At 35.5% G+C, this 21,432-nt stretch overlaps 1 protein-coding gene across 1 annotated transcript; it reads right to left on the minus strand.

Moving 5' to 3' along the window:
* Positions 1 to 735: 735 nt before the first annotated feature.
* LOC308495977 (small ribosomal subunit protein eS17-like) lies at positions 736 to 1,143 on the minus strand (the record flags this gene model as incomplete). The annotated part of the gene is made up of 1 exon (XM_081044513.1): positions 736 to 1,143. One exon carries the CDS (start codon positions 1,141 to 1,143, stop codon positions 736 to 738), a length of 408 nt encoding a protein of 135 aa, XP_080900639.1.
* Positions 1,144 to 21,432: the final 20,289 nt, after the last annotated feature.

Raw genomic sequence — 21,432 nt, forward strand, 5'->3', positions numbered from 1 at the left:
GACACAAACTGCTTTGAAAAAGACAGGTGACAATCAAAGTTGCAAATATCACCGCACCATGATTAGTTTGAGAGGCATAATGTTTATGAACGAGAAACATGTTTTTGCTACTGATGAAAATTAAATATTCTAGAGACTTGGAATTACAAACATTTGCTTCCCTGTCTGCCAGGGGGCAAATACAGGCAGCAGCTAGAGAATAATTAGTAGAAATGTGATGCTAGGGAGTAACATCAAATATTATTAGTTAAAATGACAGCAATGTAAAATGTGAAAACTCAATATATGATCCTAAAGGATTTTTAAAAAGATTAGATTGTGATTCAAGAAATCTTAAATTGGAAATAACGTCTCTTTAAAACATCATTGTAACCTATACCACACCCACTGCATCTTCAGAAGTCAAAATAACTTGCCCTTTTTCTTATGATGGCATATCATGATATATCTACAGTATTACCTAAAACTCCACTTAAGTAATAAATGATTTGAAGTAATGAATTCTAGATTTCTTCCCTTTGCCATCAATGACCTTGCAGATGAAAGTCAGAAAGTTGGTATTTGCATATTGCATTCCAAATTCATAGCTTCAATATCTACACAAAATGGATGCTAGTGAAAGTAAATTGGCATTATCTTCTCATGCTTTCTTCTTTTTTTGTTTTGTTTTTCGTTTTTTGTTGTTGTTGTTGTCCATCATTTATTGAAACTATGACAGCACAGCAGCAGGAAGATTCAAACAGCTCCATGAGGTGTTTTGAAATTCACCCCAAATGTAGGCTGAGTGACCTGCAGGTCGGACAGACTGCCAGAGTCCACCAGCTTCAGCATTTCCTTAATGTCTGAATCCACTTCAATAATATCCTGACCCAGGGCGGAAACCTCAGGAAAATAATTATCTGTCCTTTCTCTCTCCTCTTCCTGCAGCTTGTTGGAGATAACTCTCACGGGGCCTATCTGAATCTGCTTTATCAGATGTGTGACATTGTCTGCTATCCTGTTGTGGAGCTTCTTGCCGGGAATAATGGCAATCTTCTCGCACATGTGCTTGCTGGTATGGAAGTTGTTGCCCAGGTATGTGTTGTACTTCTCAATGATGAACTGGGCCACCTTCTTCACCATCCTGGTGGGAACGCAGCCCATCTTGGCAGGTCCCTGGTAAAAGGTCTTCATGCTTTCTAACATGAAGCATTTCTAACATGCTTTCTATACAATTTCAAACTAATTAAAAGCATCCTTAAGACAACGATATTGGCCATTCATTTACATGACATTTTGATAGAAAGGCATTGGAAAACCCCCACCTTCTCTAAAATGCCTTCCTGTGTAACATACCCTGTCATGGGTATTGGTACCCTTTGGTTTAAACAGAATTGTCACAAATTGCCTATGACTACTCCTATGAAAATATCCTTTATTGCCTGGAAGCTAATAACATTTCTGGAAGTCTCCTCTAGCCTTATCTCATTAGTTTAAAGATACAGATTAATGTAATAAATTAACTTTAGTTCAAATTTCACTTTAGTTCAATACTTGCCCATAAAATAAAAATTACAAAGCAAAGACATGTTGATTGAAGACAAGAGGAATGAGGACACAGGCAGACAGCAATAATTAGCCTGACACAATGAGAGGCAAGAAAGAGGATGTCAAATGTGGTTGAGAATATCTGAGAGTGATACAGGGCATAGGTATGGGGTGGGAGAGAGAGAATATACCTTATTCATTTAACAGTTTTTCACAAGACCAGCAGCATAATAGCCTTCCCTCCCAAAGTGATATCTAAGTCTTATTGAAATGCCTTTCTGTAATAAGGAAAGGATTGTGCAGCTTGTCTTTCCACTCAAGAGACCACAATTTATGGAAAAAGCAGATATGGTGGACATTTCCATCTTGAAACATCCATAATTTTCCAAATTCATAAGTACTACTTTTATAACTAAGCTTATAAAATGCAACAAAGTTCAACTGAAAAATTTAAGCAAGTCCTTCAAACTCATAATGAGTCCAAGAATATAGGACTAATAAAATACATAGTTTTTTTCTAACTAAAAACAAGCACAAAGGTTTTTTTATTATTATTATTATTTTATTTTCTCTTTAACTCTCTAATATTATCTTTGTATTCCTACTCCCATGTCTGATCTGGGTAAGTTAACAAAGATTCCTAGTATCTAACACTTCAGGCTATATAGCAATGTTTCAAACAATATGGAAGGAAAGAGGACACTTGGTGAGAGCCAAGACTGTTTGCTCAGAAAAGCTTTGTAGAGGACATTCTGATTACATCGCCAGTGTGAGCACACTCATACCTCAGTAAAATGCAACTCACAAGTACCGTGTAACATGAATGTCCTATTGCTCGTGAAAAATTAAAAAAACCATGGTGAATCTGTAAATGCCAGCCAACGTTTACTTTACACAAATTATAAAACACTTTATTTAACTTTGTTAGTCTCACTGTCTCTTCTCTCCCTGGGGATTACAGGAAATGGGCAGTTGATGAAGGTGTCTGTTTGGGGTCTTCATTTTTAACCAGTGTTCCATGCAATCTTTACCCACCAGTTTTCCATAAAATGAGTATTGTTTTTGCCATAGTGTCAAATCTTCACTAGGGATAATTTTCAGTTCCTCATTTTCTCAGCCTCTAATTGATCAAACTGATACTTTAAATGAAGACCCATCATCTTTTACATTTCTAAGCCAGTTTTCCTTCACCATAAATGGCAGCTACCAATTCTTCCCTGGCAGGGCTTCTTTATTCAGATGGCATTTCAATGCTTTCTCATTATATGAACAATTTCTCATCAGCATCTCTGTATCTCTTTCCTCAGTACTACTATCTCTCTAATATATTCCAAATTATCTTATAAGAAGAGATTTTTCTATAAGCCACTGGCTGCAGAAGAAAAAAGAACAAGTTGAGTTCAAACTGGAGAAAGACCACCCTCACTGAGCAGAAATTACTTGTTCTCTGATTGTTACCATCTGATTCTGGAAAACCCTGACTTTGGTTGTAGTTTCCTAGTGTTTACTCTTTAATTATGTTGTGCTCATTATCATGCAGTCCAGAATAGCACTAATGAGACCAGAAAACACAGACAAATTTAGAAGTAACGCCTGCCTTTTAGTCTAATTAATGACTAATTTCCTATATATAAAGGTGAAAGTAAGAGCAGAGTCTTTTCCTCTAACCTAGTGGGTACTTAAGAAACACAGACTAATAAAGAAAAAACAAGTATTTACACTTCCAGCCACTCTGAGTGTGAGAGATGAGACAGAAGAGAGTCAGCCTGGTAGGCCATTCCAGGAGGGGTATAGCCACCCTGAAACTAGCTGGGTGGCCTGAGTCTCATAGAAGGAAACTTTCCCAATTTAATTTGCTATACGAAATAGAGGTGATTCCAAAATGTCCATAAGGCAAACAGCATTTTTTATATTGAACCCTCCCTCAAAGCCTTCCTAGAGCTAAGAATTTAAATTTCTTCTAGAAGCCTCATCATTTATCTTTTTACTACTGATTTATTTGGTTTATGATGAGCCTGGATCAGAAATGGGTTCATCTAACTAATATCAAATAACCTATATTTTAATGACCTACATATTACTTATACCTGTTAACTTACTTCCAAACAAAATTCTATATACCATGCATCCTTATGATTTGAGATAACAACTGCGGTCCAAATTCCATTGTAAAGAATTTACTGGATTGTTCCTGAAGTACACAATTTCAACATAAGTCACTGTTGATCACTGAGTAGAATTATGGGATCAGCCTCAAAACCCAGTGGAATTTCTCACTATTTAGATCATATTTTCTGATTTTTGTATCCACGTTATGATTTGGCCTCATAGCATCTTGGGCTTTAACAACTGAATTAGCTGTGCAGATCTCTATGTTCTATTTTGGCAAACTCTAAATGTATAAATATTTCCATAATATACCAAGTTTAGGGTTTACACTAAAAGTCTTAACATGGGGTTTTGATTCAATTAGAAATACTAAACCTGGTATATACCTCTATTATTTTACTTATAACCCTAAATAGTAGTTCCTTTTTTTTTTTTGGATGTCAATCATCTACACCTAGATTTTAACATCAGTAAGGATAACAGTGCCTTACTCATTTCTCCCTCTGTAGCTCAGCATTGGGCAGTGGTGCTTGTTAAACGGACAACTGATGCCAACAAACACTTGTTCAATCAATCAATCAATCAATCAATGAAGAAGCACTGAAGAAACCCACAGAATCTTCTCATGAACAGAGTACACAATTGCAGAATCAAATTAGTAGCTAACAGCTTGAACTCCTGTATAAAACCAAAAAGCCTCTGAATAAAACAGCCTTCTATTGGAACAGCAACATAATAGTTAAATCCATTTTATCATAAGCATTTAATTATCCATTACTATCTACTCATTTAGGGAGGCGCTAATCTTGTTGATTGCATTACAATTAGAAAACAGTTCAGACTTATGGAGGAAAATGGAGAGAAATTTAGGCTTTTAAAAAGTAACTAACATTTTGTGCAACCACACAAACCTCTGAGCCCTATTAAAGTCACTGATAAGCAATCTTGGAAAAACATTCTCCAGTAATGGCTAGCTGGGCTCTTGCAGCAAAGCAAATTGTTTTTTCTTGGCAAACGTCCCACAAGCAATAGGCAGCAAGAAATTGTTTGTTCTACACATACAAGTTCTCATGTGTATCTGCAATTCTAATGCCAAATTCGGTTCTATCTCAAAAGCCACTTTAACTGCAAAGAAAATTACCAGAGACTTTACCAGGGTACGGAGTTGACCCTTAGCAGGACTCCAAAGCCATCAGAATGAATCCCCCAGTGTTACTGTGGGCAGTATAGAAAATCACTGTCCATTTGGCTAAAAATTTATCTTCCCCTTTACCCTGGCAAAAATTTTGGTTTGGTCAGAGACATCTGGTTAGCATGTAGCACATAAAAGACTTGCCCTTCAGAAACTTAAAAAAAAAAAAAAAAAGACACTAATATCAAATAAAAGGAAAAACAGAAGTGTCTGTTGGTGCATTATGATGGATCATTGGAGGGTTTACAGTGGCCAAGCCAGCTGGGTTAAGCTACAAAAGATCAGTGAGATCAAGAATTGGAAGCTACGTTTTGAACAAGAGAGATAGACTCGTAGTTGAGCCACTGGAATTTAAGTAGACATTTCACAGGAAAAGGAATTCTATACAACAACTTGGCAGGAGAGAAGAGAATAAATAATATAAGGACGGTGCTGTAAGTATTCCTGAATAGCTATGTGTGAGTTGTGCACACACACACACACACAAAAAAAAAAAACCAAAAAAAAAAAACAGAAAACAAAACCAAAAACACACTATATTTGGTAAGAAATGGCCTTCAGCTGTTCTGATTCACAGAGATACTTTCTGGATTCTTGAAGAAACAACCCAGTGTGTCTGAAATTAAGCAAAATATAAATAACAATTTTCAGGATTTGTTACCTTTCAAGGTAACGCTTATATCTTAAAACTGACTCCTTTTTCTACTTTATGCATACACAAGAATTAGATAATAGAGAGAAACTAAAGATTGGAGAGGGGATATAAAAACATGGACTGCCATCAAGATTTGTATAGCTGCTTAATCACATGGGTTTCACGGGAAATCACCTAGGCGTGAAGTAAATGCAGAATTTGACAGTTCGTGTCAAGCTGCCATTTTCTTCTGACATCCATCAAACTACACGGCTCCATCACTGATATATACCTCTGGTTCTTCTGTGTCAAAAATCATACCCAAGAAAGAGCTTTTTAAATATTTATTCATTTATTTAGTCTATTAAATGGAGGTTTATGTAGTGATAAGGCAAGAAAAATGGGAACCAGATTGGCACCCTGTTTTCAATAATTCCTGCCAAGAAAAGGAGCAAATTAAGGAAAAGTTCTCTTAGATTTTAAAAACCGCAGTTTCCTTTTTATGAGTCTCCACATTATTTTAATTCTTTTATGACATTTTCTTGCAATATTTTTACTTACAGGACATGTAGACCAAAAAAAAAAAAAAAGTAAGATAGAAAACAGAAAATATATTTAAAGAATAAAAGTGAGAATTAACTTTGAGGTTAATAAGTCTATGTAACAACAAAATAGCCAGATAAAATAGTATGTAAAAACTTTACTGGTGACTTGTCTACATGGTATGTTTTTACTATTCCCATCTGTCTTGGAATTGTTCTAATGTTCAGTATCATGGTGATGCAGTATTTTCTCTATTAAAGGAAATACTCAGAAAAATTATGTTGATTTATAATGATTTTGAGACTCAAATCCTGATTTATACTTATTCCTGAATGGCTTTTATTGTCAGTTCATATTATTCTTATGTTATAAACTTGGAATGGAAATTGCCCATATCTAATGTCCTGAATTTATAGAATGTCTAAATATTCACTGCTATAAAAAGCAATATCTGGTAGACAAGGTCACTGTTTCAACCCAGCTATGTTAGCAGTTTATAAATGCAACAGAAGAAACTGCAGTTCTTTAGAATATGCCAATAGTTAAGAGTATAAGAAAACAACAAGAACAATAAGAACAATAACACAAAAAATCCATAATCTATATGTAGTAATAAGGAATGCTGAAATGGAAAAATTCCAAGAAATAAAATCAGAGACAAGAAGAAGTAGGACAAATAGTGCTAAAATATCTTCAAAAGAAAATTATCTTCTATGGGATACTATAATGGCTAGCATGCATAGTTCGTAAAATTCCATGCCCTGCATGCCCATGTAATCCCACAGATTTAGGCCCTTTTCCAAAAAGCATAGCTGATTGCTAAATTTATTCCACTTTTTCTCCATGTGAACACTAATAGAACACTGATTCCATTTTATAATGGAAGAAACACAAAAATATTACTAGGTGCTTGGAGATTCACTTTGCAGTAACACTTACCATACTAAAGGCATCTCTGGACTTCTGAGTCGGAGATGCAGCAAAAGAAGTGCCACTCGTTTTTCAGAAAATGTCACCATCCTGCTCACCAGCTTTATCACAGAGACCACTTGAATACTTCAGAATCTGGGGCTAAGATAAAAGTAATTAGATGATTAATGTACTATTATTGGAGTTGCCTCAGCAGAATCCCTATTGAAACCCAAGAAGAAGATAGTATAAGGAAGATTGGGGTCTGAACTCCATGCCTGGGCTTTCTAATCAAAACTCAGGTGGTCCCAATATAACCTGGGCTTCTAAATAGGCAGGGAAGCCCAATCTATTTCCATCTATAAAAGGAACAAAAGCTTTAAGTGTTATCAAAGTACCTGTTCTTTTAAAAAAAAAAAATCCTCTGATAGCTTAGGAAAACTTATTCTTGTAGCCCTATGTCATGCAGGGTCTCAGCTCCCGCTCCCCGCACAAGAATGCAGAATATGGTGAGGCCAAAGAGGAACACCCACAGAGTCATAAATAGGGGAGTCATATCACTATATTCTAGCTGGCATCTGGGTTGGAGACACAAAAGCAAACATCTGCCAGTACCCCAATGAGGAGTCTTCCTGCACTCCAGTCTTGCTGGTGGCTGGGCGAGACACAGGAAGTGGGATCAACATGATCCATAATGTAATCTGCCTGCTAACCGTACTTGCTAGCTTCAGTCCACCGTCTGCTTCTCTACCAACCAACCAACCCCCTTGCCAGTTTAGCCATGGCAGTTATATCAGTGGCTAATGGCTAACCGGTTACAGCTGATAAACACCCAGCCACAGCGGATGGCCATCTGATTATAGCTGATGGCCATCTAATAACCAAGCCAGCACCTTTCCACGTGAGGCGGAGAGCCTGGAAACTGCTCTCTGGGACTCTGCCCCCATACCCTGCTTCACATTTTGTCTTCCTGGTTTGGTCCTGTGCACGTAAATCACCAACTTAGACTTTATTAACATATTCATTCAGCTAAGAGATAGATCAGAGTATTAGCTAAGTACCGTATTGGTTCTGGGTTGTGACCACCTGGGTTGAAATCCACTTATAGTTGTGAGAATTTGGCAAATTACTTCACCTTTCTCTACAGTTGACTCTTGAACAATGATGACCCCTCACGGTTGAAAATCCACATAAAACTTTTGTGCTACAGCTGTCCCTTCAAATACATGGGTTTAACCAATGTTTAACTGCAGACTGAAAATAGTATTTTCAATTCTCGTCTGGGAAACATTGTTGAGAAACTGAGGCTGGGAATACAAAAATACTGTTTTTATCCATGATTGATTAAATCTGAAGATGGGGAAACCCACTGATATGAAGGGGCTGACTGTATTTATAGAAAAAAAATATCTGCATATAAATGAACAAACCCATGTTGTTCAAGGGTCAACTGTACTTCATTCAATTCCTTCATCTGTATAATGGGGTCAAACTTGCATCTCCCTAATATCGTTATAATGAAGTTAATTTAGTCAATATTTATGAAGTGCTTAAGAGTGTCAGAAATATGGCATGTACATTGCAAATTGGTGCAGCCACTATGGAAAACATTATGGAGGTTCCTCAAAAACTTAAAAATAGAACTGCTGTAAAACCCCACAATTCCACTTCTAGGTATCCATCTGAAAAAAAAAAAAAGAAAGAAAGAAAAGAAAAGGAAAGAAAAACACTATAGAAGGACAAACACTGTATGATTTCACTTATATATGGAATCTAAAAAACAACCATACAAACAAACAAAACAAAATAGAAACAGACTCACAGAGAGAACAAGCTGATTGTTGCCACACAGAAAGGGGGTGGAGGGAAGGGCAAAAAAGGTCGAAGGGAATAAAGTTTACAAATTTCCAGTTATAAAATAAATAAGTCATGGGGATATAATGTACAGCATAAGAAATATAGTCAATAATATCATAATAACCTTGTATGGTGTCACAAGGTTACAAGACATTATGGTGATCACTTTGTTATTCAAAATATAAATTTGGAACAACGATCTTATATACCTGAAACTAATATAGTATTATATATTAACTATAATTTAATTTAAAAAACATGGCACGTGCTTACTAAAATTTAGTAAGTACTGTTACTAACTCTGCGTTGTGAATTACTGAGAGTTTTGATATCACAGCTGACTCCTCCTTTCTTCTTCTTACCTTGTAATTCTTAAATGACAAGAAATGCTAGATTTGGGCCTCGGTCCCCTAGGTCTATGCTCTGGGGACTCAAGCCATCAAACATGCCGTAGATGTCACAGTTATATTCCATTAGAATTCTACTCTAACCATACTAGGTGATCTTATTCATCTCCTTCTCTATTGTTGAGTTACTCCAACCGTGAAGTGATTTGAGATTTCGGAAAGTCCCCCAGAGCAAAAACAGATATATTGGTATTTGTACTTCAAAGTATTCTTAATTATAATTTTGAAAACAATTTCCAAGCAATTAATTTTGAAATTAAAGAGACTGTTTCAGCTATTGCTATATATGGTTACATAGCTCTATAATTTCTAAGTAGCCTGCTCTTCAGTTTCCAATTCATCATGTGTATAAAACTCCCAAGTAACATGTACGAGCTAAAATAAAAGTCTGTAAATGAAGACATAGAATCAGCTTCGTGTTTATAATCTAAACTATCCTTGTTGTAGGAAAAAGATTACATATTAAGAATGGAGAGAATGTCTGCAGACAGCCAGGTTCTGGAGTTATATTTCTGTTGCATAGCTCCCTCACAGTCCACAACAACAGGAAAAAAAAAACAACAACAACAACAAAGGTCATATGCAAGTTAGCTAATATTCTAACAGGTATAATTTTAACCTTGAATTTAGAAAGAAAGGCTTTGAAAGTTTTCAAGGAATGTGATATAAACAATTAATGGTTGGTGCCACATGTTTGCAAATCAAACTCTAGTCTTCTGAGCTTGCTCTGGAGAAAGAGAAGATTGATCCAAACAGTGGTTGACTGTAACCTCAGCCATGTGCTTTTTTTGTAGATGTCCAAGGACTGCAGATCAATGTTTGTCAAGAAGAAGGATTTGAAACCTGAAGGACTTGGATTCTTTATTAATGCTGGATATAAATCTCTACTTGCAAGAAATGTCATCAGTCATATGCACCGGAGAGCCTATAGTTTAGAGCTTCTAAGCAGCAAAAGATACTAAAGAGCAGGGTACATGTATAAATAAAGAGTTTTGCATCTAGTTTGAGCCACAGATCTCAGTTTGATAGTCTAACTAATAAAAGAAATATGGCACTTCTATCTTAAAAACTTTATCAAGAAACACTCATCTTCTGAAATCTCCAGTAAAGGCCTCAAGGTGAAACCTTGGGTCTTCCTCTACTCACTACACTAAAACAGAAGAGACTGAAGCAATGGAAGAGGAGAGGGAGAAGAAAAAGCAGGAGAGAACATAATCCTTTTTCCTGAACCTACTAGAATGGAACATCACTATGGTAAGAAAGAAGCATTAGAATACATGATTGATAGAATTAGAATATACCTACTGATAGTCAATTGTGCATATCCTTTATGCTCTTAGTTCCCCTGAAATGGTCATCAAATCCCCCTTTCCTTCCTTCCTTCCTTCCTTCCGTCCTTCCTTCCTTCTTTCCTCCCTCACTCCCTCCCTTCTTTCCTTCCTTCCTTCCTTCCTCTTTTCCTCCCTTCCTTCTTTCCTTCCTTCCTTCCTTCTTCCTTTTTTTTACTTCCTTCCTTCCTATTTCCTCCTTCCTTCCACCCTCTTGTCTTTCTCCCTCCCTCCCTTCTTTGTATCTTCCTTTCTTTCTTCCTTTCTTTCTTGTCTATAGCATGTTTGGACTTGTTTTTCATAATGTTTAGACTATTTTCCTCACATTGTCACCAGCTCATTACCACAGAATTACACTTCACAAACAAGAGCTGGCTGGAGAGCCAACTTGGCTTAGCTGTGCCATCTAAGGGAGTTATTAAAAGGATGAATTTCTTTCTTTTTGAAAAGACAAGTACAATCTGATCAGCAAGCAGGCAGGGCCTCTGCCTATTATGATCTTCAGTGCTGTCTTGCGGCCTTTTCCTCTCTGAGTCACTCACTGAAGAAGAGAATAGCAGCAGTGTTGTTTTGACTCAGAACCAAGATTCTACACACTTTCTTGCAAGAACACATCCTTCACAGCTTTATTGTAATCGTCTTTACAATTTCTGCTGTTCTTATATGTGCTAACAACTAGAAGTCCATATTTTACATTAATGATAAACACTGATCTTTACACATACACACACACACACACACACACAAACACACACACAGAGACACATCCTCACAAATAAGAAATAGCCAACGCACTCTCTTTTACATAGAAAATGTTCACTATATTGGTTATATTAAGATAATGTTTCTTAAAGTAAGGTACCTGTACCATGATATTAGATGATATATTGTGAAATATATATAGGTATATAGATATATATATATGAAATCTATGATTTTTGAGATAGTATTGCTTTCTTGTTCAAATAGCTTTAATTAGGATAAAACATCTAAACAATCCTGGATAAATAATAATTTAGAAGTATGGAGATAATAGTAAAATCATATGAGTAGTAAGTGAGCATTTTATATTTGGAAAATCATTCAATTATTTTTTTTTCTTTTTGTACATATGTTTAGCAGCACATTTTAAAGTTCAAAGGTAGAAAATAGAGCACTTATAAAGTTTATCAGGATCTTATGCGTTTTACTGTGCACATAGCCTGTTTTACTGTGTACATAGTCTGTTTTTCATAGTATTATCAGTGAACTTTTAACAGGAGGCTGTAATGTCATCAGTGATTGTTTTTTAAAAAAATAAACTACAAAGCTTTAACAAGAGTCATTTATTCCCCTCAAAGAATTAAAGATGTTTGGTAGATTATGAGATATTTTATTTTAGAGGAAATATTTTGGCTTTTTTCCAATAAAATATCTTATAGATGATATAGTACATAATTGTACACCTGAAATCTATGTAACTTTACTAACAATTGTCACCACAATAAACTTTTAGATATAGATATAGATATGTATCTATATACATATGTCTGTATCAATATAGATATAGATATATATAGATATATCTTTGGTTATATCCTTTTTTTGTTTTACATTCTTTCTTTCTTTTTTTTTTTTTTTTTTGGTCAGACATGCATAAAAAATCTCTAATTTTACCTACCAGGGTCTTCCATGGAACTCATAAAGAGAAAGAGGACATAAACCATGTTAACAAAATTAGGGCTGATTATGGTGTAGCAGTTGTCTATTCCAGAAAGTGTTGTGAAAATAATGGGATAAATGTTAGAAAAGTCAGACCTAGGAATGGAACATAGAGAACAATGACCTAACTCAGCCTTTTTATAGACCTATATTCATTAGAATCATGTGCATAAAGGAATCCTTCCCTTTTTACCCGTATCTCCAATCAGTGGTCACGTGTGGCCATATCTAGAAATACAGAACTTAAACTTGCATTACCAATCACCCTTGTCTTAATTAACCCTCTCTCCTAATAACTCAGAGAATATTTTGTCCTCCTCCCTCATTCTCAGTCCTCATTAGCAATTCCTTCTCCTGGGCTACATTTATTATGAATTTCATCAGTTTGACAAGACATCTGCTCTGTTAGATATGTTAAAGCTTCCATGTCTAACATTTCTTCTATAAAAGGCAAGGACCTTACATGCTGTTGACTTTTGTGATGAAAGTGCATGGGTAATTTAAAATATACATTGTTAAGAATGTGTGATCGTATAAGTGAACTGAATGTGCCTTGAATCTCTGGACCAAGTCAGTGGGCTATAGAGCTTAACTTCCCATCCCTTTATCTGTGAGCTGGAAGAACAGTGTCTGATTTGGCCTGTTGACCATGGAGGGGTAGACAATGTTATTCTTCCTAGAGATCAGAATCCCCAAGGCTGGCATCAGGACCATGATGGGGATACTGCTGATATACAAATGATTTCTGTTTGTGACAGCAATTGGCTTTTCTTAGACTGGAGGAAGTAAGGTCTAAAATACAGCCATGGAGACTTCTTTTTTGCTGAGGTCTGTGAAACACCTAATAAAGGGTAAAGTCCAAATAAAAATTACCTTGTATTTTTACTTTGGCTCCTTCACACAGTATTTATTCATATCTCATTTGTCATACCTTAATAAAGATACCAGTTACTTTTGAAATAGGCTTTTGTCAGATTGCCAATATCTTGAAATCTTAGAAACCCACTGCAAATGTGAGCACAGATTTTGAACACCCTGGAAGCTGGCCAAGCACTGAAGATCTTTAAGACAAGAGTAGTCAGCCATCCCACTTAATGTTTTGATTTTGTGTTTGAATAAAAAATAAAAAAAATAAAAAACTGAACTAGATAACCTTCCAACTCTAAGATTCTATGACTCTATTTTTCAAATACCTCATCTACAAAGAATTCTATAAACCAATGTTCTATAAGAGAAATTCTAAAACAATCGTGGTTTGGTTTGTTTGCTTCTCGCTCTCTCTCTCGCTCTCGTTCTCTCTCTCCTTACTTTCTTTTTTCCATCCATCTCATCCCCAAATATGGTGCCATAGCAAATTCCTTCACCAAAGCAACAGAGTTGTTAGTGATTACATTACATGTTTGAAAATTCTCCACTCACTGATATAAACATGTGATATGAAATACTGAAGAAACTTCAAGGGCATTCCAAGCATTTATGGACAAAAAAAGTCAAGACTTGTGGTATTTTTCTTTCAAAATTCATGTGAACTGAATCAAAGAGATATAAGAATTTATATTTATGACTTCTTAATCCAAATGAATGTATTCTGTCATTGGCAATCTCTGAATATTGTGACTCTGAAATAATGTAAATCTATCCAGTCCGTTCCATCTCCCTCAGCATTCCTCTGGTGCAAGGCCTTTTAGTCTATTATCTAGACCACTAAAGTAGCCTCTAAACAGACCTTTTCCAATCCTGCTCCAGGCTGTCTTCATGCAAGCACCAGACTAGGCCTCCCAAAGTCCTACTGTGATCCTGTCACATCTCTGCATGAATTCAACATTAGTTGCTCACTACCTACTAAGTAAATGCCTGACATAGACATTTAAATATTTCTATAGTTATACTGTGCCTTATTCTTCAATCTTACCATCTGTAATATTTTTATATATTCTTATAATCCAGTATTTCTCATACTCATCACTTTTGCCATTTGCGACCAGATAATTCTTTCTTGACATGGACTTTACAACACACTGAGAAATGGTTAGCATCATCCCTGGCCTCTACCTAATAGATGTCAGTGGCATCCCTAAGTTGAAGCAACCAAAACTGATTCCAGACATTATTAAATGTCCCCTGGGGAGTAAAATCATCGCTGGTTGAGAAACACTGATGTAATCTAATCAAATTATGTTACTGATTCTTCGTAAACCATACCCTTCTAACAATATTTTTATTGATAATAATTTATCCTAAAATAATTCCATAACCATACCACAAAGACACACACACACACACACACACACACACACACACACACACACACACACAGTTTCACATGTTGATATTTCAGGACCTTCTAGAGCTTCCTCCAGGAAATCGTTCTCAATTCTTCCATCCTGATGTGACTACTCCTTTAAATCCATCCTTTTTATCTATCTCATTCATTAAACATTCATCCTTTTTAGACTCATAATATAAAATTTGTCTATTGGTCAAATTCCCCTTGAAATGCTTTCATTCATTCAATTTATAAGCTTTGTGTTCCTCTAATGTGCCAGGCATTGTTCTGTGCATTGGGACTAGAATCATGAGTGAAGTAAACTATCTGCTGTGTGAAACTTGCAGGTCAGGGAAAGGGTGGAAAGTAGGTAGAATATATGCGGTAAGGAATTAATAAATGATGAGATTTAAATAATACACTATCTGATGATTTCTATGATCTTTCTTAACAAACAGTGCAACAGACTATAACAAGTAGAAATTCTTGATAATACAGCAATTAGGGAAAGCCCTACTGAGGTATGATATGTATTTAAGCTGAGGATTGAAGTAGGAGAAAGTGTCATGTTTGTATCTTTGCTTTTGGAGGCAACTGAAAAGGCCCTGAGGCAGGAATAATATTGGCTTATTTGAAGATTTAAAATAAATTCCCAGGGCTGGATTATAGTCAAAGAGGAACATTTTAGAAAATTAATCGGGGGAAATAAGCAGGGGTTAAACTATGCAGGGCCTGTTAGTTCAAAGTAAAAATTCTGGATTTTCTTTGAAACATTTTAAGAAGCAAGTAAAGGGATTTATGAAGAGAAGTGACATGGTCTGATTTGTACCATTACTATATTACTCTGAATTCTGTATAAAGAATGTAGAAAAGGAGTGTTTCTATTTAAAGATCGTCAAGATTAGAGGATATCTCAATTTTTCCTATAACTAAAAGTCCAGAGAGATTGAATTCACCATCCTAGAACATTCTACTTGTTGTGCCAAGAAAGAGTGAAAGAGGGAATAAGGTGCTGATTCCTCAGCCCTTGGAACACAGTGTTTCTGCTCGTTACCTCAATGTGCCATAGAAATGTTAACAATTTCAATGTGCGCCATGGCATGAAAAAAGATAGGAAACACTGCTGTAACACTGAACTACATTAGTCACACAAACAACATTTAAACACTTCCAAAGAACTGGGAACTTGCTAACTCCAAAGAGAGGCTTGTCCAGATTTGGAAAGCTCTAACAATTAGAAAATTCTGCCCTCCTTTGAGCTGAGTCAGAAATGTGTGGGCTATACTGATGAGATCATGAGTAGACTCATTTGGCTCAGGCAAAATTTCTTTTAGAGGAAGTTCATCTAACTCAACAACCCTCCTCCCTATCCTACCTGTCAGTGAAAATACCATCTTCCTAAGGGCTGGTTCCCTTTACACCTTCTTCTCTGTATGATGTCATGACCATTCTAACCTTCTCCCCCTGAATCATTCCAACTGGTCTGCTTGCTTGTAAGATATGACTTTAGTAGAACCCCCTTTGATAAGTTATCCCTGATTTTTCCTGATTTCCCATCCCCAGCTTTAGGAAGTTAGTCATCCCCTCCTCTTGTGTTTCTTCTCTACTAGACTGTGAACTCCCTGATGAGAACTTAATCTTGATATCCTGAGTGCAATATAGGGTGCCCACTGCACTACAGATGACTAATAAATATTTGTTACACATTATGGGTGGAGCAAGTCTGGATTTTTGAGTGAAAATTTCAAATATTAAATTCAAACACTTACTAGTTATAGGAGTCATTTATTCAAATATTTGCTCCACAAATATTATTGAGTGTCAATGTGCTCAACGATGGAATTGCATTGTCTCTACCTCATCATGTTTATGATATGTATTGAAAGACAAACAGAAATCAAATGACTGAATGATAAATAAAATAAGAATTCTATAATGGGAAAATATAGAGTACCATAAGAATTTACTATATCTGGGAAATACAGTTTTGTCTGGGTTCTCGGGCAGGTTTTTTTGTTCTGGTAAGATTTGAGCTAAGATCCAAAGAATATGTGATTCTTGAGAAATGTACTTAAACTTTCTAAGCCTCAGATCCCTCACCAGTAAAATGAGGATAATGCCTGTCCTCTTTAGGGTCCACCCAAGGATTGGTTAGTTAACATAGGCAAAGAGAAGGAAATCAGCAATTGGCATGTTCTGTCTATTATAATGAATGAAAAATGAAGACGGGCTAAACTGGCAGAATTGTGGAAGGACTTAAAGTCTCATGGTATATGTTGAAAAAAATATGTGGAAGTTGTAACGCCTAGTTCTTTAGAATTGTGAGCTTATTTGGAAACAAAATAATGAGATGTAATTAGCTATGTTAAGATAAGGTCATGCTGGAGTAGGGTGGACTCTTCATCCAATCTGACTTGTGTCTTTATAAGAAGAGGCAGATTTAGACAGATACAGGAGAGACACCATGTGATCAGGGAGGCAGAGATTAAAATTCTGTAGCTGCAAGCCAAGGAATGTCACAGACTCTTGAAAAACAACCAGAAGCTATGAAGGTTTCTGCCAATACCTTAGTTTTGGACTTCTGGCCTCTAGAACTGTAAGACAATACAGTTTTATTGTTCAACCTATCCAGTCTACGGTACTTTCTTATGACAGTCCTATGAAACTAACAGATATTAAAAGTGTTTGGATTGCATATTTCAAACAATGATATAGACTGAAGGCTGATTTAGATGGTAGGATTCGAACAAGAAGATATCCACCAAAAAAAGGGTTTTGAGAAGATAAACCTAGAATCAGTGTTTACCAAGTTAATGTATTTTCTGTTGTCACTGAGTCCATAAGCTCCTGGAGCGCAGAACATGCACCTTCCATGAAAGGCTGAACTCAATAGGTACTGGTTAAATAAATTATTTCAAATAAACCTTTGGGTACATCAGCTATTCATGGAAAATTTAGAGGTAAAACATTTTCACATGTTGAAGTTTTACTCTTCTAAAGTAAAAATTATCTTCTCATTTTATTTAATTGAAGAGGCAAAGCATGCAGTAAATTAAGTCCAATTTGCATGCAATTGGGCATGCAATGTAGATTTTGGCTTTAACTAGAGAGCAAGCTGTGTATAAACTCAAACACCCCATATTTGACATTAACATTAATTGTTTGCTTAAAATTTTCAGTAGTTTTCTTCCCTTACTTTCAAAGAAAAATATCATAGCATTTCTCTTTCTAATTTAAAGCCCACAAAATCCATAACTTATAATAAGAATGTAGCCCCTGGGGGCTAATACATTTCTGTGATGTTATACTAGTAATGCCTTCAAGTTCTATAGCCAGCCTGTAATTCTATTAAAAAAAAAAAAAAAGAAAAAATCTTCATGGCTTTAATTCATATGGTTTTGCTCTATTTAATTATATTTATCATCCAAAAATATTCTGCACTTAGAAAAATAGTGAATGGTGTGTAGCGGAAGCAATGTACTGCATCATATTTTATGAAATTTCATCTGCCATGTGTATTGATCTGGTATAAACTAGAGAACACAGTTTGTTTAAATTAAGGCTTTAAATTCAATTTTATACCAATTCCTTCAACTCATTATCCATAATGTATTTGTTTACATCCATGGAAATGTTACCTGTTTAAACTAGGAAATTTTACCTAATTCAGATTGATTTGTATCTTCTTTCCTCTCGATTTATGCAATTTTATATTGTAATCATTACATAATGAAAGAGGGGGGCTTAGTTTGATAAAATTAATATTATTGCTCATGAATGGTAAATATGCAAGAAAAAAAAGAGCATAACTGAGGAAAAGAGAATGCTGGACATATCTAATGATACTGTACTGATCCTGTAACAGTTTTCAATAGAGGCAGTTCTCAGGGATTTTCATGCACCCATCCCTTATGGGGCAAACATCCCTTGGCGCATTTATTTTATTTAGTACCAATTTTTGGAAACGCCCCTCAAGCTCCTTTTTCTGGGAATTTTGTCCTTCTTTAGACACTCCAAGATTTGTCCCACTACTTCCTATCAGTAGTTCTTAAACTTGAATGGTGATTACAATCATTCCTGGCTCCCAATTAAGACCTATTTCACTTAGATTGTTGAAGGACAAACCTTAGACATTTGCATTTCTAAAAAAACCTTCCAGGTGATCCTGCTTCAGAAGATCTGAAACCTCAGTTGGAAAAACACTGTCCTGACCTTTCTGGCTTATCCATGCTCTCCCAGCACACTTTTACTTGAAGCTGCTGAATCCCCAACACCAGAACCACCTTCCTGTTGTACACATACCGCATCCCAATATACCCTCCGATGCCCTTTCCTCCTCCTAAATGTCATGTAGTCTGGCTGACTATCTCAGGCTAATGGGGGAGTACTGGAAAGACTCCTCAATTTACATAGAAAGCCTTCATACAGGCCTTCTGATGGCTGTGGCCAGCCCGATGGAAGAAGTTATAACCTGAACCAGAGACTCTAATGGTAGGAATACCATCCAGGAGCTAGTTAGGATCTCACCATATTCCTAATATTTTGTACATGACTTCCATTTGCATAGTCGTGAAGAACAACAGGGAATATCTCTGAGACAGTCATTCCTACTGGACAGACCTCAGCTTAAAACCCAGATCTGCCATGTGCTACCTATGTAGCTTAGGACAAGTCATGTGATCTTTCTGAGCCTGACGTTTATCAAAAGGAGATAATAATCTATACTTTCCAGAATTGTTTAGATTAACAATAGTATATGAGAAGTTTCCATAAGTACATTGTTCTTAATAAATGGTAGTAAAATAATGTACCAAAAGGTACATTAATTTATGTACCAAAAAAGGTACAAAATTTCTACAAAACGATTGGTCCCATTTCCTTTGGTGTCCCAGGAGCCCACGCAGACCTTGCACTTCCAACAAAGGCAATGATGGTGGAATTTGCTCCCAGTACTCAGCTGCAACCCCAGGGAAAATAGTTAAAGGTCAATGTAAGGATAAAGACAATACCATTTAAACTAAAGTTCCTAGATTTCTTCTCTTTAGGACATAGAATTGGGAAGGAGTCAAAAACTGTGATGTTTTTATCAAAATGATCTTTAAATTACTAATCAAATGCCTTTGGAATAATGGAGTTCAATATGAGAAGAAAAAAATATTTCTTCTGTCCAAATTACGGTATTTTAAAACCTATTGGTTGGTGGTTTTCTGTCACCTCAGTTTCTGGGACTGAGGCTAAAGGTTTGGACTTCCAGCTTCTTTGAATTTTACTGCTTTCATTTATTTGTTTAATTTTCCATTGTGAATTGGGCATGAAATGCATACCGAATTCATGCATTAAATATCCCTGGCATAAAGGACATGCATTAAATATCCCTGACATAAAGGACATCCCCAATGTACTCAATCATTAATGAGCTTAGTACCGAGTTTCAGTTGCCAAAGAGCAGTGGCGAGTTTCAGTACGTCCGACAACGAATGCCTGAAGGTTTTTACCTCTTGTAATATGAAGAAAGCACCAGTCAAGTTATCAACAAGCCTGGAATTAACATGTGAGTAGTTTCTATGTCTTAGGTGCTGAGGTAAAGGATAAAATTACAGAATAGGTTTACAGCCTCGGATCCTGGGCAACCTATCTTAGGCTTATGTGAATTGATGAGTACTTTGGAGCGTTTGATAGATATTTAAACCCTTTTTCCTAGCATCCGATTTGGTCCTCAATATTGAGACACGAGCATGTATTCAATGCTGATTTTCAAATACATATTTTCAAATCTTTTAATACCTTTTTTTTTCTTTTTACTTAAAAGAGCATTTAGATAGTTGAGTAAAAATGCTGAGCTATACATACAGTTGTGTCCTATCTTCTACTGGTCAAAGAAATTTAGGTGTGTTTTTTTTCTCATAACTGTAAAATACGGTACAAGAACTGTGACTTGCTTATTTTGTGGAACAACAAAAGAGAACTGAGGACAGTATAGAGCAGGGGTCAGCCAACTCTGGCCCATGGGCCAAATCCAGCTTACCACCTGTTTTGTAAATAAAGAATTATTGATTGAAACACAGCCATGTCCATTTGTTTAGAAATTGTCTATGGTGGCTTTTGTACTAAAATGGAAGATTTGAGTACTTGTGACAGACATTTATGATCCACAAAACCAGCAATATTTATTATCTGTCTTTTTACAGAAAAGGTTTGCCAACTCCTGGTCTAGAGTACAACATGAACAATATTTTAACAGCCAATGTCTATGGCCATCAACAAATTTTCATGTTGACAATCCCAGGACAGTGGGTAGAGTTTAAATATAACCAATCTGGTTATGTTTATGTTGTTAATTATGAGAACTTCTCTTAATTTTTTTGTCTTAAATATATACACACACACACACACACACACACACACACACACATATATATGTATGTATATATATATATATATATATATATATATATATATATATATATATATATATATATATATACCGTGTTTCCCCAAAAATAAGACCTAGCAGGACAATCAGCTCTAATGCATCTTTTGGAGCAAAAATTAATATAAGATCTGGATTTCTTTTAATATAAGATCGGGTCTATATAATGTAGTATAATATAATATAATATAATACCGGGTCTTATATTATTAACTTATATTATTAAGTTTTGCTCCAAAAGACACATTAGAACTGCTTGTCCAGCTAGGTTTTATTTTCGGGGAAATGCGAATATATATATATGAATCTGGAGGATCAAATCAGAACCAGAACCAGTAAAATGTTATACATATTATATATATATATATATATATATATATATATATATATATATATATATACATAAAATATTGGTTCTAGTTCTAATTTGATCTTTCAGTTCAATAATTTAATATAGATAATTGCTAAATACATGTACATTAATGTTTTTTGTTTTTAGATAAATACTTACCTAGAAAACTTATCATCA

This window comes from Rhinolophus hipposideros, assembly GCF_964194185.1.
Source record: "Rhinolophus hipposideros genome assembly, chromosome: 3".
NCBI classification, from domain to species: domain Eukaryota; kingdom Metazoa; phylum Chordata; class Mammalia; order Chiroptera; family Rhinolophidae; genus Rhinolophus; species Rhinolophus hipposideros.